Raw genomic sequence first — 14,008 nt, forward strand, 5'->3', positions numbered from 1 at the left:
TTGCTTCCGAAAAGCTCGTGGCACTGTCTGGCTTCAAGTGGCTTTTACATAATACAGACTGTCAGGCTAGATGAGCATCATGGTCCCTTCTGGCCCTAAAATCTGTGAATCTCCAAATTAGAGGGCACCAGCACCTCCTTGTTTCTGGCTGATTTAATCAGGGGAATCGCATGTTCTCTTTTTCCTCTCTCTTTTTTTTCTCCCTCCCCTGCATTGTCTTTAACTGGAGGTGAATTACCCTCCCTCTGAGCCCAAGCTTGGCAAACAGCAGCAGGAGAGATCAGGCAGCTGCAGCCTTGCCCTGGGATATCCTGCTCTCCTGCCCACTCCAGGGCTGATTCCCACGGGTGAATTGTCTGACTGTGGGTACAAGCAGGGGTGGAGCTGGTCAGGCTCAGAGATGGCTAGAAAATCCTTGTGGAAAACGGTGATGAGCTTTCCTGATCGTTTTAAAATCTCAGCTAAGTTCTCCATGCTCCAGACTGAGCTCCTTTGGATTTGTGACCAAGGTTTGGATGTAGAGACACTTTTTGGGAAGGGAAAGGAAAGCGAGTGACTCCCCATGTTTTTGGGGGTGTTGGGGGTGTGCAGGGGGAATGGGAAGAGCAAAGAGGGGAGGAATTGCTCATGATCTGTGGGGATTGCTGGGGATGGGGGTATTCCAAATGCAGGGATATGCAACTGGAGCTGGGGCCCTGCTCAGCAGGCTCAGCTGGGGTTGGGAGCCCCAGCATGTCCATCTCGATGTTGGTGTCTCGGTGCTCTCAGCTGCCCAGGCAGGACACACACTGACAGCCTCAAATATAAATGGGACACCCAGGAGCTGCTTCTCCCTATCCCTTTGGGCAGGAGCCCAGGGGCGTTCAAAGGCTTAAAGGTGATGGATTTCCACTGGCATGAGGAGTGGAGCCAATGCCAAAGGTGAGCTGAGGAGCTGGGGTGGGTTGCAGGCTGGGGCTGAGCAGAGCGTGGGGCACAGTGTGGGCTGTGGGAGAGCTGTTCAATCCCTGCTCCCACACACCCCACACGGGGAGAGGTGGCCAGAAACCTACACAAGTCTCACACCTTCCTCTGCCACAGCTCATCTGGGGGAACCACATCCCTCTCCCAACAGCCAAAACTCCTCAAACCAGGGGGGCTCCATCCCAGACCCTTCCTTTGGGGGAGGCTCTAAACTTTCCTGCTTTGCAAAAGCACTCGGGTTCCCAGCCCTCCTCTTCAGCGATGCTTTGGTCAATAACTCACCGGGAGGCTGCTATTCTCCCTGCGTTTCCCACCCTCCCACTCCTCCCGGGAGCTCTGCATTCATGCCTTTTTGGCCCTCCCTCGGCAGCGAATGAGGAATAAAGAGGCGCCGGCTGAGCACGACGCAGGCTACGCTGGGATGCTGTGAGCCAGCGAGGGAAGCCTGAATCACCGGCACCTCAAGGTGGGAGTGAGAGATTTGGGCTGGGAGAAAGGCAGGAGATCACACGTGCTCCCAGGAGTCAGGTGCTCCCAGCCAACTGGCTGGGAATTGGGCAACCTGGATCCTTTCTGTGCCTTTAAAGACGGAGCTGAGAGTGATGGGGAGAAGAGGAGGGGCCGGCGGGAGTGCAGAGGGATTCAGCCTGAAGGCTCTGAGCTGGAGCGAATGCTGAGGGATGCTGTCAGGGACTCGTTCTTCTTGGAGAAACTCCTGGAGGAGCATCCCTGGTGGGATCCCGTGGAGATGGAGAAATGCTCAGCCTAGAAATGCCTCAAATTAAGCTGGAAAGGCTCAGCTGGGCACCGTGCCGGGGAGTGGAGTCACTGGCCCCAGCTGGGCAGGATTCCAGTGCTTCTGCTGGCATCAGCTGGGAGAGGACCCCTGAGGTCTGTGGGATCATCCCGGTTTGTCCCCATCTGCCACAGCCGCGATGTGCCAGATTTATCACCCTTATTCCCGGTCCTTCTCCTCCCCTCTGTCCCCATCCTGCTCTCACACAGTCAGACCGTGCTTGCCATCGAGCCTGGGAACCTGCCTGCCCCAGGGGGGTCCTTGGCTGCTGGGGATGTGGCCGGGGTGGCTGAGGGCTTGATGGCTTCAGCTTCACGTCTGAGACAGGTTTTGAGCCCTCTGTGAGCTGGGGATGACGCTTTGCTCATCTGGTGAGCACTCGCAGGAAGGATGGGTGACCATCCTGTGGAAGCGTTGAGAGGAATTGGAGGCAGGGTGGGGGCTCTGGTGTGGTCCATAGGTGATGTCCAGTGTTATCAGGGTGGCCTTCTGTCTTTGGGACTGTCAAACCAGATGCAATTTACTTATAAATGGGCTGAGGGGTGTCACAAAGATCCCTGGTGCTCCTGAGCCAGAGAAAGCAGCAAGGAGGGAGCATGCAGCGACTTGAGAAAACCTTTGGGATGAGAGACCCAGGTCCTGCTTGGACCCTGAGTCCAAGCTTTTTGTTTCTGGGAGAGTACATGTGCATGGGCCGGTTCTGTGGGTCTCAGTGTGAAAAAGTCGCTTTCCAGCCTCTCTGCCTGAGTATCTCTTACAGGAGCTAATTCAGGTGTGGGTTTGGACTTTTGGGAAGTATCAGAGGTGGATGGCACCTGGGTTGTCCCTGGGGAGGGGTGAGCTGGGAGAAGGTCGCACTCGATGACCTTAGAGGTCTTTTCCACCTTTTCCATGATTTTGTGAGGTGACCGCGCCTGTTTCGCAGCGATTTACGGATCAAACCCAAGGTGACAGATCCCGAGAGTCGCTCCCGGCTCTTTGCAGCCCAACCCCGCGCGACCTGCCCACGGCGTCACACTGACCCCGACCCATCCCGTGACACCGCTGTGTGTCTCCGAGGTGGGCTGTCCCGGTGGGTGCACGGGGAACGCCGGCCCGAGGGGCGGGAGGGCCATCCCGAGGGGCGCAGGAAGGGCCGCGGAGCCCGGCGCAGACGGAAGCGTTTAAATAGCGGCTGAGCATCCCGCGGCGGGGCTGGGCGGCAGCGGCGCCTGGGGAGCGCTGCGGGGCTCTGCGGGGCCGCTAATGGGCCGAGTCCATTTCAGCGGGATGACGCCACTTGGGTAAAGCGTTAAGAGCTCCGGGAAGGCAGCGCAGAGCGAGGGGGAGCGCGATGCTCCCGGGCAGCGCCAGGTCCCTCCCTCCTCCCTCCATCCCTCCTCCTCCTCCCTCCTCCCAGCCTCCCGTTCCCACCGAGCGCGGGCCCCCCCCCGCCGCTCCCGCTGCCCGCGGCGCGGGGCTCGGCTGCGGGGCCGGGGCTGCCCCGCTGCCCGCCCCGGGGCTGCCCCCGCCGCGCTCGGGCTCCGCGGGCGGATGGACCGGCGGCGGCGGCTGCGGGGTGAGTCCGCCCGGCGCGGACACGCGTGGGCTACGGGACGGCGGCGGAACGCGGCGGAGCGGACGCGGGTGGGGTGCGCGGCGGGAGGACGCGCGTAGGTCGAGCGGGCGGCGGTCCTGGGCACGCGTGAATAGCGGGGATGGGGGTCCTGGACACGCGTGGGCTGTTCCCGAAGGGACGCGGGGTCTCTGGATGCGCACGGGCTGTGAGTGTGCAAGGAAGCTGCGGTTCCGTGCGGTGGGGGTTGGGGTCCTGCACACGCGTGGTGGGGCTGGGGGCTGCGTGTGGGTCAGAGTCACGCGTGGGCTGTCCCGCACACGAGCAGGCTGCTGGCGCAGCAGTGCTCGGGGGTCCTGGAGACGCGGGGGCTGTGTGAGCGTGGAGGGGCTGCGGGACCGCGGCTGCGAGCCCCGCGTGGGCTCCGTGACGAGTGGGGCTGGGGGCTCAGCCTCCCCCTGCACCCCGCTCTACCCTGCAGCACCATAGACAGGCTGAGGGGGTTCCTTTTCTCCCACCTGGAGCCCTGAGCCACTTGCCCCCGGCTCGCAGCCACCTCCAGCCTGTAAATCATTTGCTTTTACGATCCCTCCTCTGGCCCATTATCACACGAACTTTATATGTTTGGGGCTGGTGGTGGCCATAAAGCTTGCCCGGTTTCCGGGGCTGGCATGCCCGCCTGGCAGGCAGGGTGTGAGGAGGAGGAGGAGGAGGCTGGGGGGACACTGCTCCGGGGCCCCTCAACCGGGCAGGTAGGCAGGGAGGGGTGCAGCAAAGCCCCGGGGATGCTGAGTCCAGTGGGGGTGGAACAGGGACTAGTGGCAGCCCTGGAATCAGGCTGGAGCAGGGAGGGCTGGGAGTGAGTGGAGGGCATTGGGCTATCCTGGGGTGGGGTAGGAGGAAGTGGGGTCCCAGCTCTGGTCATTCAGTCCTTCTGGAGAACCCACAGACCCTCTGTTCAGTTCCCCTTGGTTCCATTTGCCTCACCCTAGCCAGCGACTCCAGGTCCATGTGTGATCCCTGTATCTGGGAATCACAGGTCTGGGGTCATTCGGGCCCTGATCCAGTGCTGGGGGTGCTCCCAGGATCTATCTTTCCCAAGATGTGTATCTGAGCCCTAACCCCAGGTCTGGAGTGTCCAGTACAGCTGATGGCCAGCTCCTCTTTCTCCCTGTCCCCGGGGCTCAGTTCCTCCTCACAGTGTTTCTCCCACCTCAGCCCAGCTCAGGGGTCTCCTCGTGCCTCCTGAGCTCCAGGTGTTCAGAGGATTGGGGGTACCTGTTCTGAGCCATCCCTTTGGCTGCCCTTTATCTCCCAGCTCCACTGGCTCCATGGCAGCAGGACCCTCTGCGGGGTCTCTCTCTGTGGGGCTCCCCATGGTTCAAGGCCCTCATGGGGTCTCACTGGCCAAGTCTGAATGCCCAAAGTATTGACCGCAGGTGAGCGGGGATGGAGACCCAGGTGTGAGCAGCTTCTCCCAGGGTGGAACGAGCATCGTCCCCTGGATGATCCCACCCCAACAGGATCTGGGTCATGAGGGACATGGGAATGCACCGAGGCTGCTCCCTGCTCCCCTCTGCATGGTTGCAGCTGCAAGCTGAGATGGGTCATCCCTCTTCAGGGGTCCAAGAGGCTTCAGGTCCCCAGCCTGTGCTTTAGTAAGACCCTCGCAGGTGAGGAGCTCAGTGGCAGCAGGTGACAGCCATGAGAGCTTTGCTTCTGGCCTGTTCCCATCCCAGCAGGGTGCTCACAAACCTTCCCCGGATCAGCTGTGCCCTCCTAATTCACCTTGGTATTGCTGTAAAAGAAATGGGTACCCAAATCACTTGTGGGTGTCCTGGGCGAGCGACTCCTCACTGTCTGCATCTCCCCACTTGGGGAATTGCATGGAAGGAGGAAAACCCCAAATCTGAGCAGATCAGTTGCCTTTTCTTTCCGGGGAGGGGGATGGGAGAGACGAGATCTTGCTTGAACAGTCAAAGTAAGTTGCCTTTGCTTTTCCCTGCTCCTCAAGGTCAGCCTAGCTAATGAAAATCAATCTTCCTTCTGCCTCTCTCTGCTGCATGAGCAGATTCTACCTGTGGCCCCTTCACCTACTTGAAAGCGGCGGCCGCCCCGTCCTGCTGAGCGTGGGCAACGCCGGAGGGAGCTTCCTCCTGGAACAGCGTCTTCCTGCGGGCCCGGGCACCGCGACAATATCCGTGTCACTGAGGGATCACTGCTGTGATCTGCCAGCGGAGAATGGCTTTGTCCCGGGGAAGCTGGCAGTGCACGGGAAGCACGTACCCCATACGGAAATCTGGGCTGGAAGTGCTGGGGGGGAAGCTCCTGGCTGGGCTCTGGCATGGAACAAGTGGTGTCCATCCTCTGGGCACTCCTGGGCAGCTCCGTGTGCAGGTGCCCAGGGCAGGAGGTTTGTGTCTCCCTCATTCCCAAGGCCAGGAGCTGTCCCGTGGCTCCCTGTGCCTGCAGGTTCCTTTCCACTCCCAGCCCCACCAAGGGTTCTCCCTGATGAGGTCTGGCAAACGAGGGTTTGGAGATGGAGCTGGTGCCCTGGGGTCAAACTTGCTAGGAAGGGGAGTGGTGGGACATGGGGTCCTCCCTGCCCCATCCCACAGCCCTCAGTGATGCTGATGTTCCAGGACGTGGCAGACTCTGCTGCCAGCACTGCCACTCAGGAAGTGCCATTTCCTAAAAACAACAGCAAAGGGCACAGCAGGGTGATGTGAGGGGCATGACAGGGTTTGCCTGTGCCAAGGCTGCCTTCCCTCATGTCTGTGAGAGGTTTGAAGGGAAACCTACCCTTCCCGGTGCTCCTGATGGGGGTAAATTGGCTCCTGGGCTGGGGATGGGGCAACAGCATGCTGCAGTCCACCAGGACTTGGAGTCTGTGGGACAGTCTTGTCCTTGGCCAAGTGTGGGGCTCATTAGTTGCAAGCTTATCCCTGGAAGTGTTCAAAAAACTGGATGTGGCACTTGAGGACATGGCTGAGTGGTGAACATGGTGGTGGTGCTGGGTTGATGGTTGGAGATACTGATCTTAGAGGGCTTTTCCAACCTTTAAGATTCCATTATTCTAACTTGTGACTGCTGCTGTCTAAAGTGAACTGTGTTCAGATTCCCCATCCCAGTGCTCCCTGTGTGCAGGGAATGGCAGCTGGAGGTTGCTTGGGGTGTGCTGGGAACCCCCAAAGTAGCGCGAGGCCCCTGCTCTGAGGGAGACGCCGTTCCCAGCTCTGTCATGCCTCTGGATAAATCACCATCACTTCCCATTTCCCCTCCTCTGGAAAGAGCCGGCCTGTGTCCCTGGCGAAGGAGAAGGAGGTGCTGGTGAGGGGTGGGAAATCCTCTGGAAGGACACGAGAGGCTCAAAAGCACGGGGAGAGGCTGTGCCCACCGGGGTCGAGGGGCAGATCCGATAGCCCTTCCCTTGGGATGTGTCCAGCCTAAGTGTTCCCAGGCACAGAAATTCTCTGGGTCTGATTGTTGGAAATCTTTTCATCTGGAGTTCTCCAGCCAGCCTGTGTGTCCCCCTTTGGTCCAGTGGAAGGTGTCCATGCCCATGGCACGGGGCTGGAATGAGACGAGCTTTAAGGTCCCTTCCATCCCAAATCAGCCTGTGATTCAATGATTTACATGGATGGATCACGTGACAGGAATATTTTTTTTCTCTTCTTGCCCCATCCTTTAGGATTTTTAGATGTGCCCTGATGCCGCAGGGTCTCCCGGCTCCTGGAAATGCAGCTCTCTTCCAGCGTGGCTGAACTCAGCTGTGACGAGACCATGGACCCACCCGCCGAGGACTTCCAGCAGGTCCTGTCCATCGACCAAATCCGCTCCATCCGTGCCAGCAACAACTACGTGGAGAGGCCGGCGGCGTGCTTCCAGCAAGCCCGCTCCAACCCCTCGCTGTCCCAGCCCCCGCACAAGCAGGAGTGGTCCCAGGACCGCCTGGCGTCTTCCACCTTCCAGGACCTGCACCGCAGCCACAGCCAACAGCACCAGATGCCACCTTCGCAGCCGCACCTGAGCCACTCCAGCACGGCCAGCTCGGTGTCGCAGAGCACCACGGCCTCCGACCAGCGCCTGCTGAGCAGCCTGACGCCGTCGCACTCCGGGCACTCGCTGGTCCGGACGCAGCCCCGCGGCGGCGAGCTGAAGGCGGAGGAGTCGCCGCTGAAGGGCGCGGAGAAGCCCGCGGCTCACGGGCACCTGCTGCTGTGCGAGACGTGCGGCCGCTGCAAGTGCGCTCGGTGCACGGCCGCCCGCAGCCTGCCCTCCTGCTGGCTCTGCAACCAGCGCTGCCTCTGCTCCGCCGAGAGCCTCCTCGACTACGGGACCTGCCTCTGCTGCGTCAAGGGGCTCTTCTACCACTGCTCCACCGACGACGAGGACACCTGCGCCGACGACCCCTGCTCCTGCGGGCCGGGCTCCTGCTGTGCCCGCTGGGCTGCCATGAGCTTCCTGTCCCTCCTCATGCCCTGCCTCTGCTGCTACTTTCCCACCCTGGGGTGCCTCAAACTTTGCCAGCGGGGTTATGACGGCCTGAAACGCCCCGGCTGCCGCTGCCAGAGCCAGACCAACACGGTCTGCAGAAAGATCTCCTCCTCCAGCGCCACGCCCTTCCCCAAAACGCTGGACAAGCCGGTATGACCCTCCCGAGGAGGAGAAGCGGGCTTTGCTCCTCTTCCTCCCCCTCCTCCTCCTCTTCTTCCCTCCATCCCCCTCCTCCCTCGGCTCCCTCCGCTCTGCAGTGCTCTCCCTTACCCACCATCACCTTCTGGGATTGAGACGGGTGACTCGGGAGTCCCTCGGGCTTTGGGACACCCTGGCCGGGTGAGCCGGCACTGAGCTGGGGGTAACAGTGGTTTTGCACATGCGGGAGAGGGACACGAGAGCGAGATGAGGGTGGCCTCCTGGCTGTATCCCACAGGGAAAGGTGACCCACAGGCTCCTTGAAACTCTGCCCCATGGGACGGGTGACTTGAGACTCCTCAGGACTCTGCAGGTTTAGGAGCTGCCCCACAATGTGGTCCTTATCCATGGGGTCAATGCATCCCTGTGCAGGAGCCCCTCGGGACCCAGACTTCCTCCTCTCACTCTCCCTCTCCAGCACTTTCTGTGGCTGGTCTTTCTCCTCTCAGGTGGCCATAGGTCCCTTTACCCATGGGGCTGGGGTGCCGAGGGGTCTCACCAGTGGCAGTGGCTTGCCTCCAGGCTTGGAAGCCGCTGGGAGAAGTGAGCAACCTCCAAAATGAGGTGGCACTGTGTTTTTCTGTCTCAAAGAGGAAGAGAAGGTGTGGGAAGCTTTAGAAACCTTCTGGCAGGGGAAGGAGCTATCGGAGGCAGCCCAGCCCACTCGCTCCTGCCCGACTGCAGCAAGGGAAGGTCCCCCCTGGGATTTGGCTGAGAACAAGGAGCTGCTTGGAAATTGCCATTCATTTCTCCAGGCCTTGGAGGGCTGCCTGGGGTGGGAGCTGCTGCCTGGCTCCATCCCACCACCCAGCAGATGCCACAAGCACCAGCTCCATGCTTGAACCCCGATCTGGTACCTTCCACCAGCACTGAATTCACTTTAAAAAAAATGGCAAAGCCAACTGTGAGCAGCCACGGCTCCAGGGACTCCCCAGTGGGGGCTTCTGTCACCCTGCTTTGGGCTGGAGGAAATGGAGAGCAGGAGGGGGTGTCGAAATTGGGGACCCTGGCCTTCCCTCCCCACAAAGTTTCCTTTGAGTCCTCGCCTTGCTGAGGGGGTTCTGCCACCCGTGGACAACTGGGAACGGGGCTGGAGCAAGCCCTGGGGCTGGGCCATCTGCAGAGCAGACGGACACTGGAATCCGGGTCAGGGCTCTGTGTTTCCTTGCTGGGATCATAATAAGCCCAACTGGTTGCTGTGGCTGGGAGAATCCTGGTGGTCCTGGATTCAGCCCCATCTCCATGTGGTGCCAGCTCCTGGTTGTGACCCCACTGGTGTTGTCTGGGGGAGTTTGGAGCTGGAATGGTGTCCTGGAGTTCGGCTCTGCCTGACTGTCCCCCCTCCCAAGTGTGAGAGCACAGAGAGAAGGGAATGGTTCCCCTGGAGAAATATATGCAACACATCCCTTGGCTTCTCCCAGACCCAGCTTCTGGGCCTCATCCGTCGCCTCCTCCCGGCCACCTCTTTCTGTAGAGTTCCGTGGATCTATTTTTGTATATATAAATATAACATTAGGATGGGTAGGTCTATTACTAATAATATTCATGATACTGCTGTGAACGGTGCCAGGTACAAGGTTTGGCTTCCTGGTGCACTTGCACATGCTGGAAAAGATGATTCCCCAGTCAGTTTATTGCTAATCCCAGACCTTTGGTTCCTAGGCCATCAGGAGAGGGGGAAAGGGAGGTGTACAGATTGTCTGTCTAGGGGGTCTGCTCTGCAGGGAGGGTGGGATTCAGTGCTGGCTGTGAGGTGAGGCAGAGGTGGAATCACACTGTGGCATTCCTTTCCATCCATTCGCTTTCTAAAAATCGTGGTGGATCCAAGCTCCCTGTGTTGCGGGGAAAAGTGGTTCCAGGGAGTGATTCATCCCGCTTGGAAGCATTATTCATTAAATCCTGTGCTGGCAGTGCCTGGCTCCCTTGACTCAAATGGCACCCAGACATTGAACTCGAGGTTCCCTGGGGAAGGGGGGATGAATCCCATCCCTGGTGGGAAGTTTGTGGTGTAGAATGTTATGGACATCAGTGAAATCCTCTCTCTGATTTCACCCAGAGCCTGAGGGGGAATGTGGAAAGATCTGTGGGTATCTCAGGATGATGCTCTGGGATACAGAGGGATCTCTTGGCATTAGGAAAGGACAGAACCCCATCTGTGCATTGTGCAACCTGGAGTCCCGCCTGGACTCTGGAATCATTTGGATTTTAAGGCCATGACCTTCTTGGAGGATGCCCTGTAGGTGTGTGAATGCCTCTAAGACCAGGCCACATCCCCATTGCAGCAAATAAAAATACATTGCAAATATGTTTGTCCATATGTCAATAATTGCTTGGCTCCCTACTTCCAGGCAATGTTGTAGGGAGACACTTCCACCAGGAGTCTCCTTCCCTTGGAAGGCTCAGTTCACTCTTCTATTGGTGCTGATTAAATTCCTTCTTCATAAAAACCAGAAAGCATTTTTAGGGAGAAAAGGTCCCTTTTTCCCTGCGGGTTGGAAGAACTGTCTCCCTTGAATGAGAATGTGAAACAGTTCATTGAAACTTTCTAAAGAAAACTAATGAACAGAATTTTCCAACTTGCTCTACTTTGATTTTTTTTCCTCCTCCTTTTTAAACGGATCCCACTTGTAAATTTAGTTACCACCTCTGTATCTTTGCAATTCATTGCTTCCTCTCCTGATGGTGGAATGACTCAACATGTGAAGCTTCATCATTTTCACGGCCTCCCAAGTCATGCGAGCGCGGGGTGACCTCCCCCAGGTGCTGGAGCTGGGGGATGAGGAGAAGGCTGCCCATGGATCAGCTCCCCAGAGCCAGCTCTGCTTGGCATGGCTGCTGCAGCACAGTTACCTTCAGGAGCTGGGGTGAGGCCAGGACTGCCAGGAGCCTTCTACCTAATGGGCTTTTTTTGGGTCAGTGCAGAAGCTCCCTTCCTACCAGGGAATGGTGCCACAGCCTGGCGAAGGCTGAGGAGCACAGCCAAGGCTTGAGAATGGCTCCTCTCCACGAAATGACAAACCGGGGAGATACATTTTATGAAATACTGGACAGATAGAAAGGGGAAGGATTTAAAAGCTGTGGAGGTGTGGCACTTGGGGACACAGTTTAGTGGTGGCTTGGCAGTGCTGGGTTAATGTTTGGACTCAGTAGTCCAAATATTAGTAGTCTAATGTTTGGACTCAGAGGGCTTTTCCAGCAGAAATGATTCCAAGATTGTAGAAAGTGGAGGGGAGGAGAGCCCCAGCTGGGCACTGAGGGCTGTTGGACCGGAGCAGGGCTTTGTTTTCACTGGGGCAGACACGAAGCCATGTCCAGGACCTGCAGGGGCTGGAGGAGTTCAGCCTATTCTCTCTGCCCTGCTCACAGTGGCAGGTGGCTTTACCTGGAATTCCTGCTCTCCACTCCATCTGGGGGTCCTCAGCACATTTCCCTTCCTCGCTTTCAGCAGTCAGGAGAGGTTGGGAAGCACCAAAGCTCTCTAAGGAGAAGAACCCAAAGCTCTGGTTCACCGAGCTCCTCTGTGGTGAGGAAGACTGTGGGCAGCCTCAGATTCTTTTCCCAAGCTTTTCCTGACATCCTCTGACCAGATCCATCCTGCTCTGTCCCCACCTCTGGCTGCCAGGCAGTTTGGTTTGCCTGCAGAGAAGGCCCTGGTTCTGGTTGGGGTTGGGAGCCCCTTTCCTGCCCCACCCTCCGTGAGTCAGATCCCATCTGCTCGGGGTGTTTGTTTGCAGCTGCTTGTCCCGGCAGTTGGGCTTTCTCTCTGTCCTGACGTGTCTTTTTTGGTTTTCTTTTGGGAGCGTCACATGTGGAGCCCTCTGCTCTCCCACAGGGATGGATCTGCGTTGTGAGGGAATGTTCCTGGGTTGTTGTCTTGCTTTTGCCAGGGAATGTGCAGGGCTGGGGCAGATTTAGGCAGGGAAAGCAATTCAGGTGCCAAAGGAGCAGGAAGAAGGAGCTGCTGAGCAGGACCTGAGCTCCCTCTGCTCTGCTCTCCATCCAGACCCTCCTTTCCCACCCAGAAGTCCAAAGCTCCATCCATGCAAGAGCCCCTGATGTTGTTTGCTTCCTCCAAGGCTTCTCTTGGTCCCACTCTCCTCTTTCCCCACTGGCAAATCAGTCCCAGCACTGGTGGGGAGGTGTTGAAGGGGCCAGGCTGGAGTGTCCCTCCCATTCCACCCTGCCAATCCCTCCTGCTGGAAGGGCCAAAGAGGTCCTTGGGCTGCTGTCCATCCATCCTTGAGAAGCACCAGTGCCTCAGAGAACAGGAGGAAGCTCTTTGTGACTCTCAGATTCCCATAAAGTCCCTCTGAGTTCACTCCTCGCCATCTGCAGGAGTGACCCCAAAGATTGGAGGGCAAATGCCATTGATCAAAAGATGCCAAAGCCTGGAATAAGAGATCAGGAGTGGCTCTGAAGTGTGGTAGAGGGGTGAGCTGGGGTTGAGGGGAGGTGCACAGGGAAGGAGCTGACTGTGCCCCAAACTCACCATTCCCAGACCCCCACGGTCCCTCTGTCTCTGGGGTGTTTTGAGGCTGGAGAAAGCTGGGAGGTGTTCAGGCACTGGAAGGTCGAATGTTTGTGACAGGAATGTGATAAGGGCCGACCTCCACCCCAAAGCTCATCCTTGGTCTTTAACAGGATCCGGCTCAGGCCTGGCTCCTCCAAGGAGCCCGTGGAGCCCATGGAGTGCTCACTGGTCCAGGTGGGCCAAACCTGAGCTGGGACCTCTTGGGGCTCCGTTTGCTTTGGGGGATTTCTCTGTGAGCACCAGGATCTCTTGCAAACCCTCCTGGAGTCACGTTGGGAGCTGGGATGTGGGATCTGTTCTCCTGCTTGGGATGACATTGCAGAAGGATCCCCTTTAGGGCATTCTCCCGGCATTCCTTGGAGAGGCACTGCAGGGGTGGGGGATGTTGGATGAATGGGAAGAGGTCACACTCCTCGGGGACAGCAGGAATGTGTGAGGGAGGTGGCGCTGGGTCCCTCTGCTGCTGCACCCACAGGGCTTCAACACGAGCCAGACCAACCCCACCCCAGAGAGCTGGGCTGGGAGAGGAGGTTCCACACCCTCTGTCCCGGGGTCGGCCCAAGCCCAGCTGGTCCCCTCCTTGTCCCTTTTTCCCCATTCCATTGGGATGCTCTCCTGGCAGGGGCTCTGCATCCTCCTCCTCCCCAGATGTCCTCAGCACAAAGCTCTCCTTGGAAGATCACCCTGGGCTCCACAGGAGAGCCCCATCCCAGGATTCCAAGGCTCTCATCCTGAGTTTCTGGGTACACAGCCCTTCTGTACAGCGTGTAAAGATCCCTCCCCAGCTCTCTCCATTCCAGTTCCTTTCTATAAGGTATAATATATGTTTATAACCTGATGGCTGGTTTTTTTGACAATACTCTTGTACCTTTTAAGGGAAAAAAATAAAAAAACCAAAGTATTTATTTGAAAAGTTTATTTTAAAGATAAGGAAAAAAATAACCTATTTATTTTACTGCACCCTCTTCTGTTTGGTTTTCTTCTCTTGCAAAGCTGATAACTGTTACAGAACCACTGCTGAGGTGAAAGAAGTGATTCTATGGGTGGCTTCACAAGCCCACTTAGAGCAACTATTCAATAAAAATATATATTAATTTTGAACGTGGCTTCGTTCTTGTCTCCGTGGTGTCTGGGGCACAGCTCATGTTCTGCCTGGGGTGCTGGATGGCTGGGTATGGGCTGGGAGCGGGGGGGATCATCCTGAGCTCCATGAAATCTCCCCTGGGAGCCTTGTGATGCTCAAACCTCCAAAATCCAGTGTGGGTTCCCTGCTGCAGCTGTCCCAGATCCCTGCGGAAGGGCTGGCTCCAGTGGCAAAGGGCAGGAGCAAAGAGGGGGTGACTTAGGTAAGAACCCCCTGAGTTCTTGAGGTCTTTCAGTAATTCCACAGAGATTCCTAGGCACTTCTTACTGCCAGAAGAGAAGGGGTGATGCCACAGGGCCATGGATGTCTTCTGCAGGAGGAGCT

At 57.7% G+C, this 14,008-nt stretch overlaps 1 protein-coding gene across 5 annotated transcripts; it reads left to right on the forward strand.

Annotated features, from left to right (window-relative positions):
- The first annotated feature begins 1,323 nt into the window (after positions 1-1,323).
- SPRY3 (sprouty RTK signaling antagonist 3) lies at positions 1,324-13,641 on the forward strand. 5 transcript variants are annotated; one of them, XM_085059968.1, is made up of 2 exons: positions 1,324-1,429; positions 7,006-13,641. In XM_085059968.1, exon 2 carries the CDS (start codon positions 7,053-7,055, stop codon positions 7,965-7,967), a length of 915 nt encoding a protein of 304 aa, XP_084916094.1. In that variant the 5' UTR covers positions 1,324-1,429; positions 7,006-7,052; the 3' UTR covers positions 7,968-13,641. The 5 variants fall into 5 exon arrangements, with proteins under 5 accessions (XP_084916094.1, XP_084916093.1, XP_084916097.1 ...); XM_085059967.1 differs by lacking the exon at positions 1,324-1,429 and adding an exon at positions 2,921-3,317; XM_085059971.1 differs by lacking the exon at positions 1,324-1,429 and adding an exon at positions 2,928-3,042.
- Positions 13,642-14,008: the final 367 nt, after the last annotated feature.

The sequence above is a fragment of the Lichenostomus cassidix genome, chromosome 4A (assembly GCF_008360975.1).
Source record: "Lichenostomus cassidix isolate B80296 chromosome 4A, HeHo_3.0, whole genome shotgun sequence".
Lineage (NCBI taxonomy): Eukaryota > Metazoa > Chordata > Aves > Passeriformes > Meliphagidae > Lichenostomus > Lichenostomus cassidix.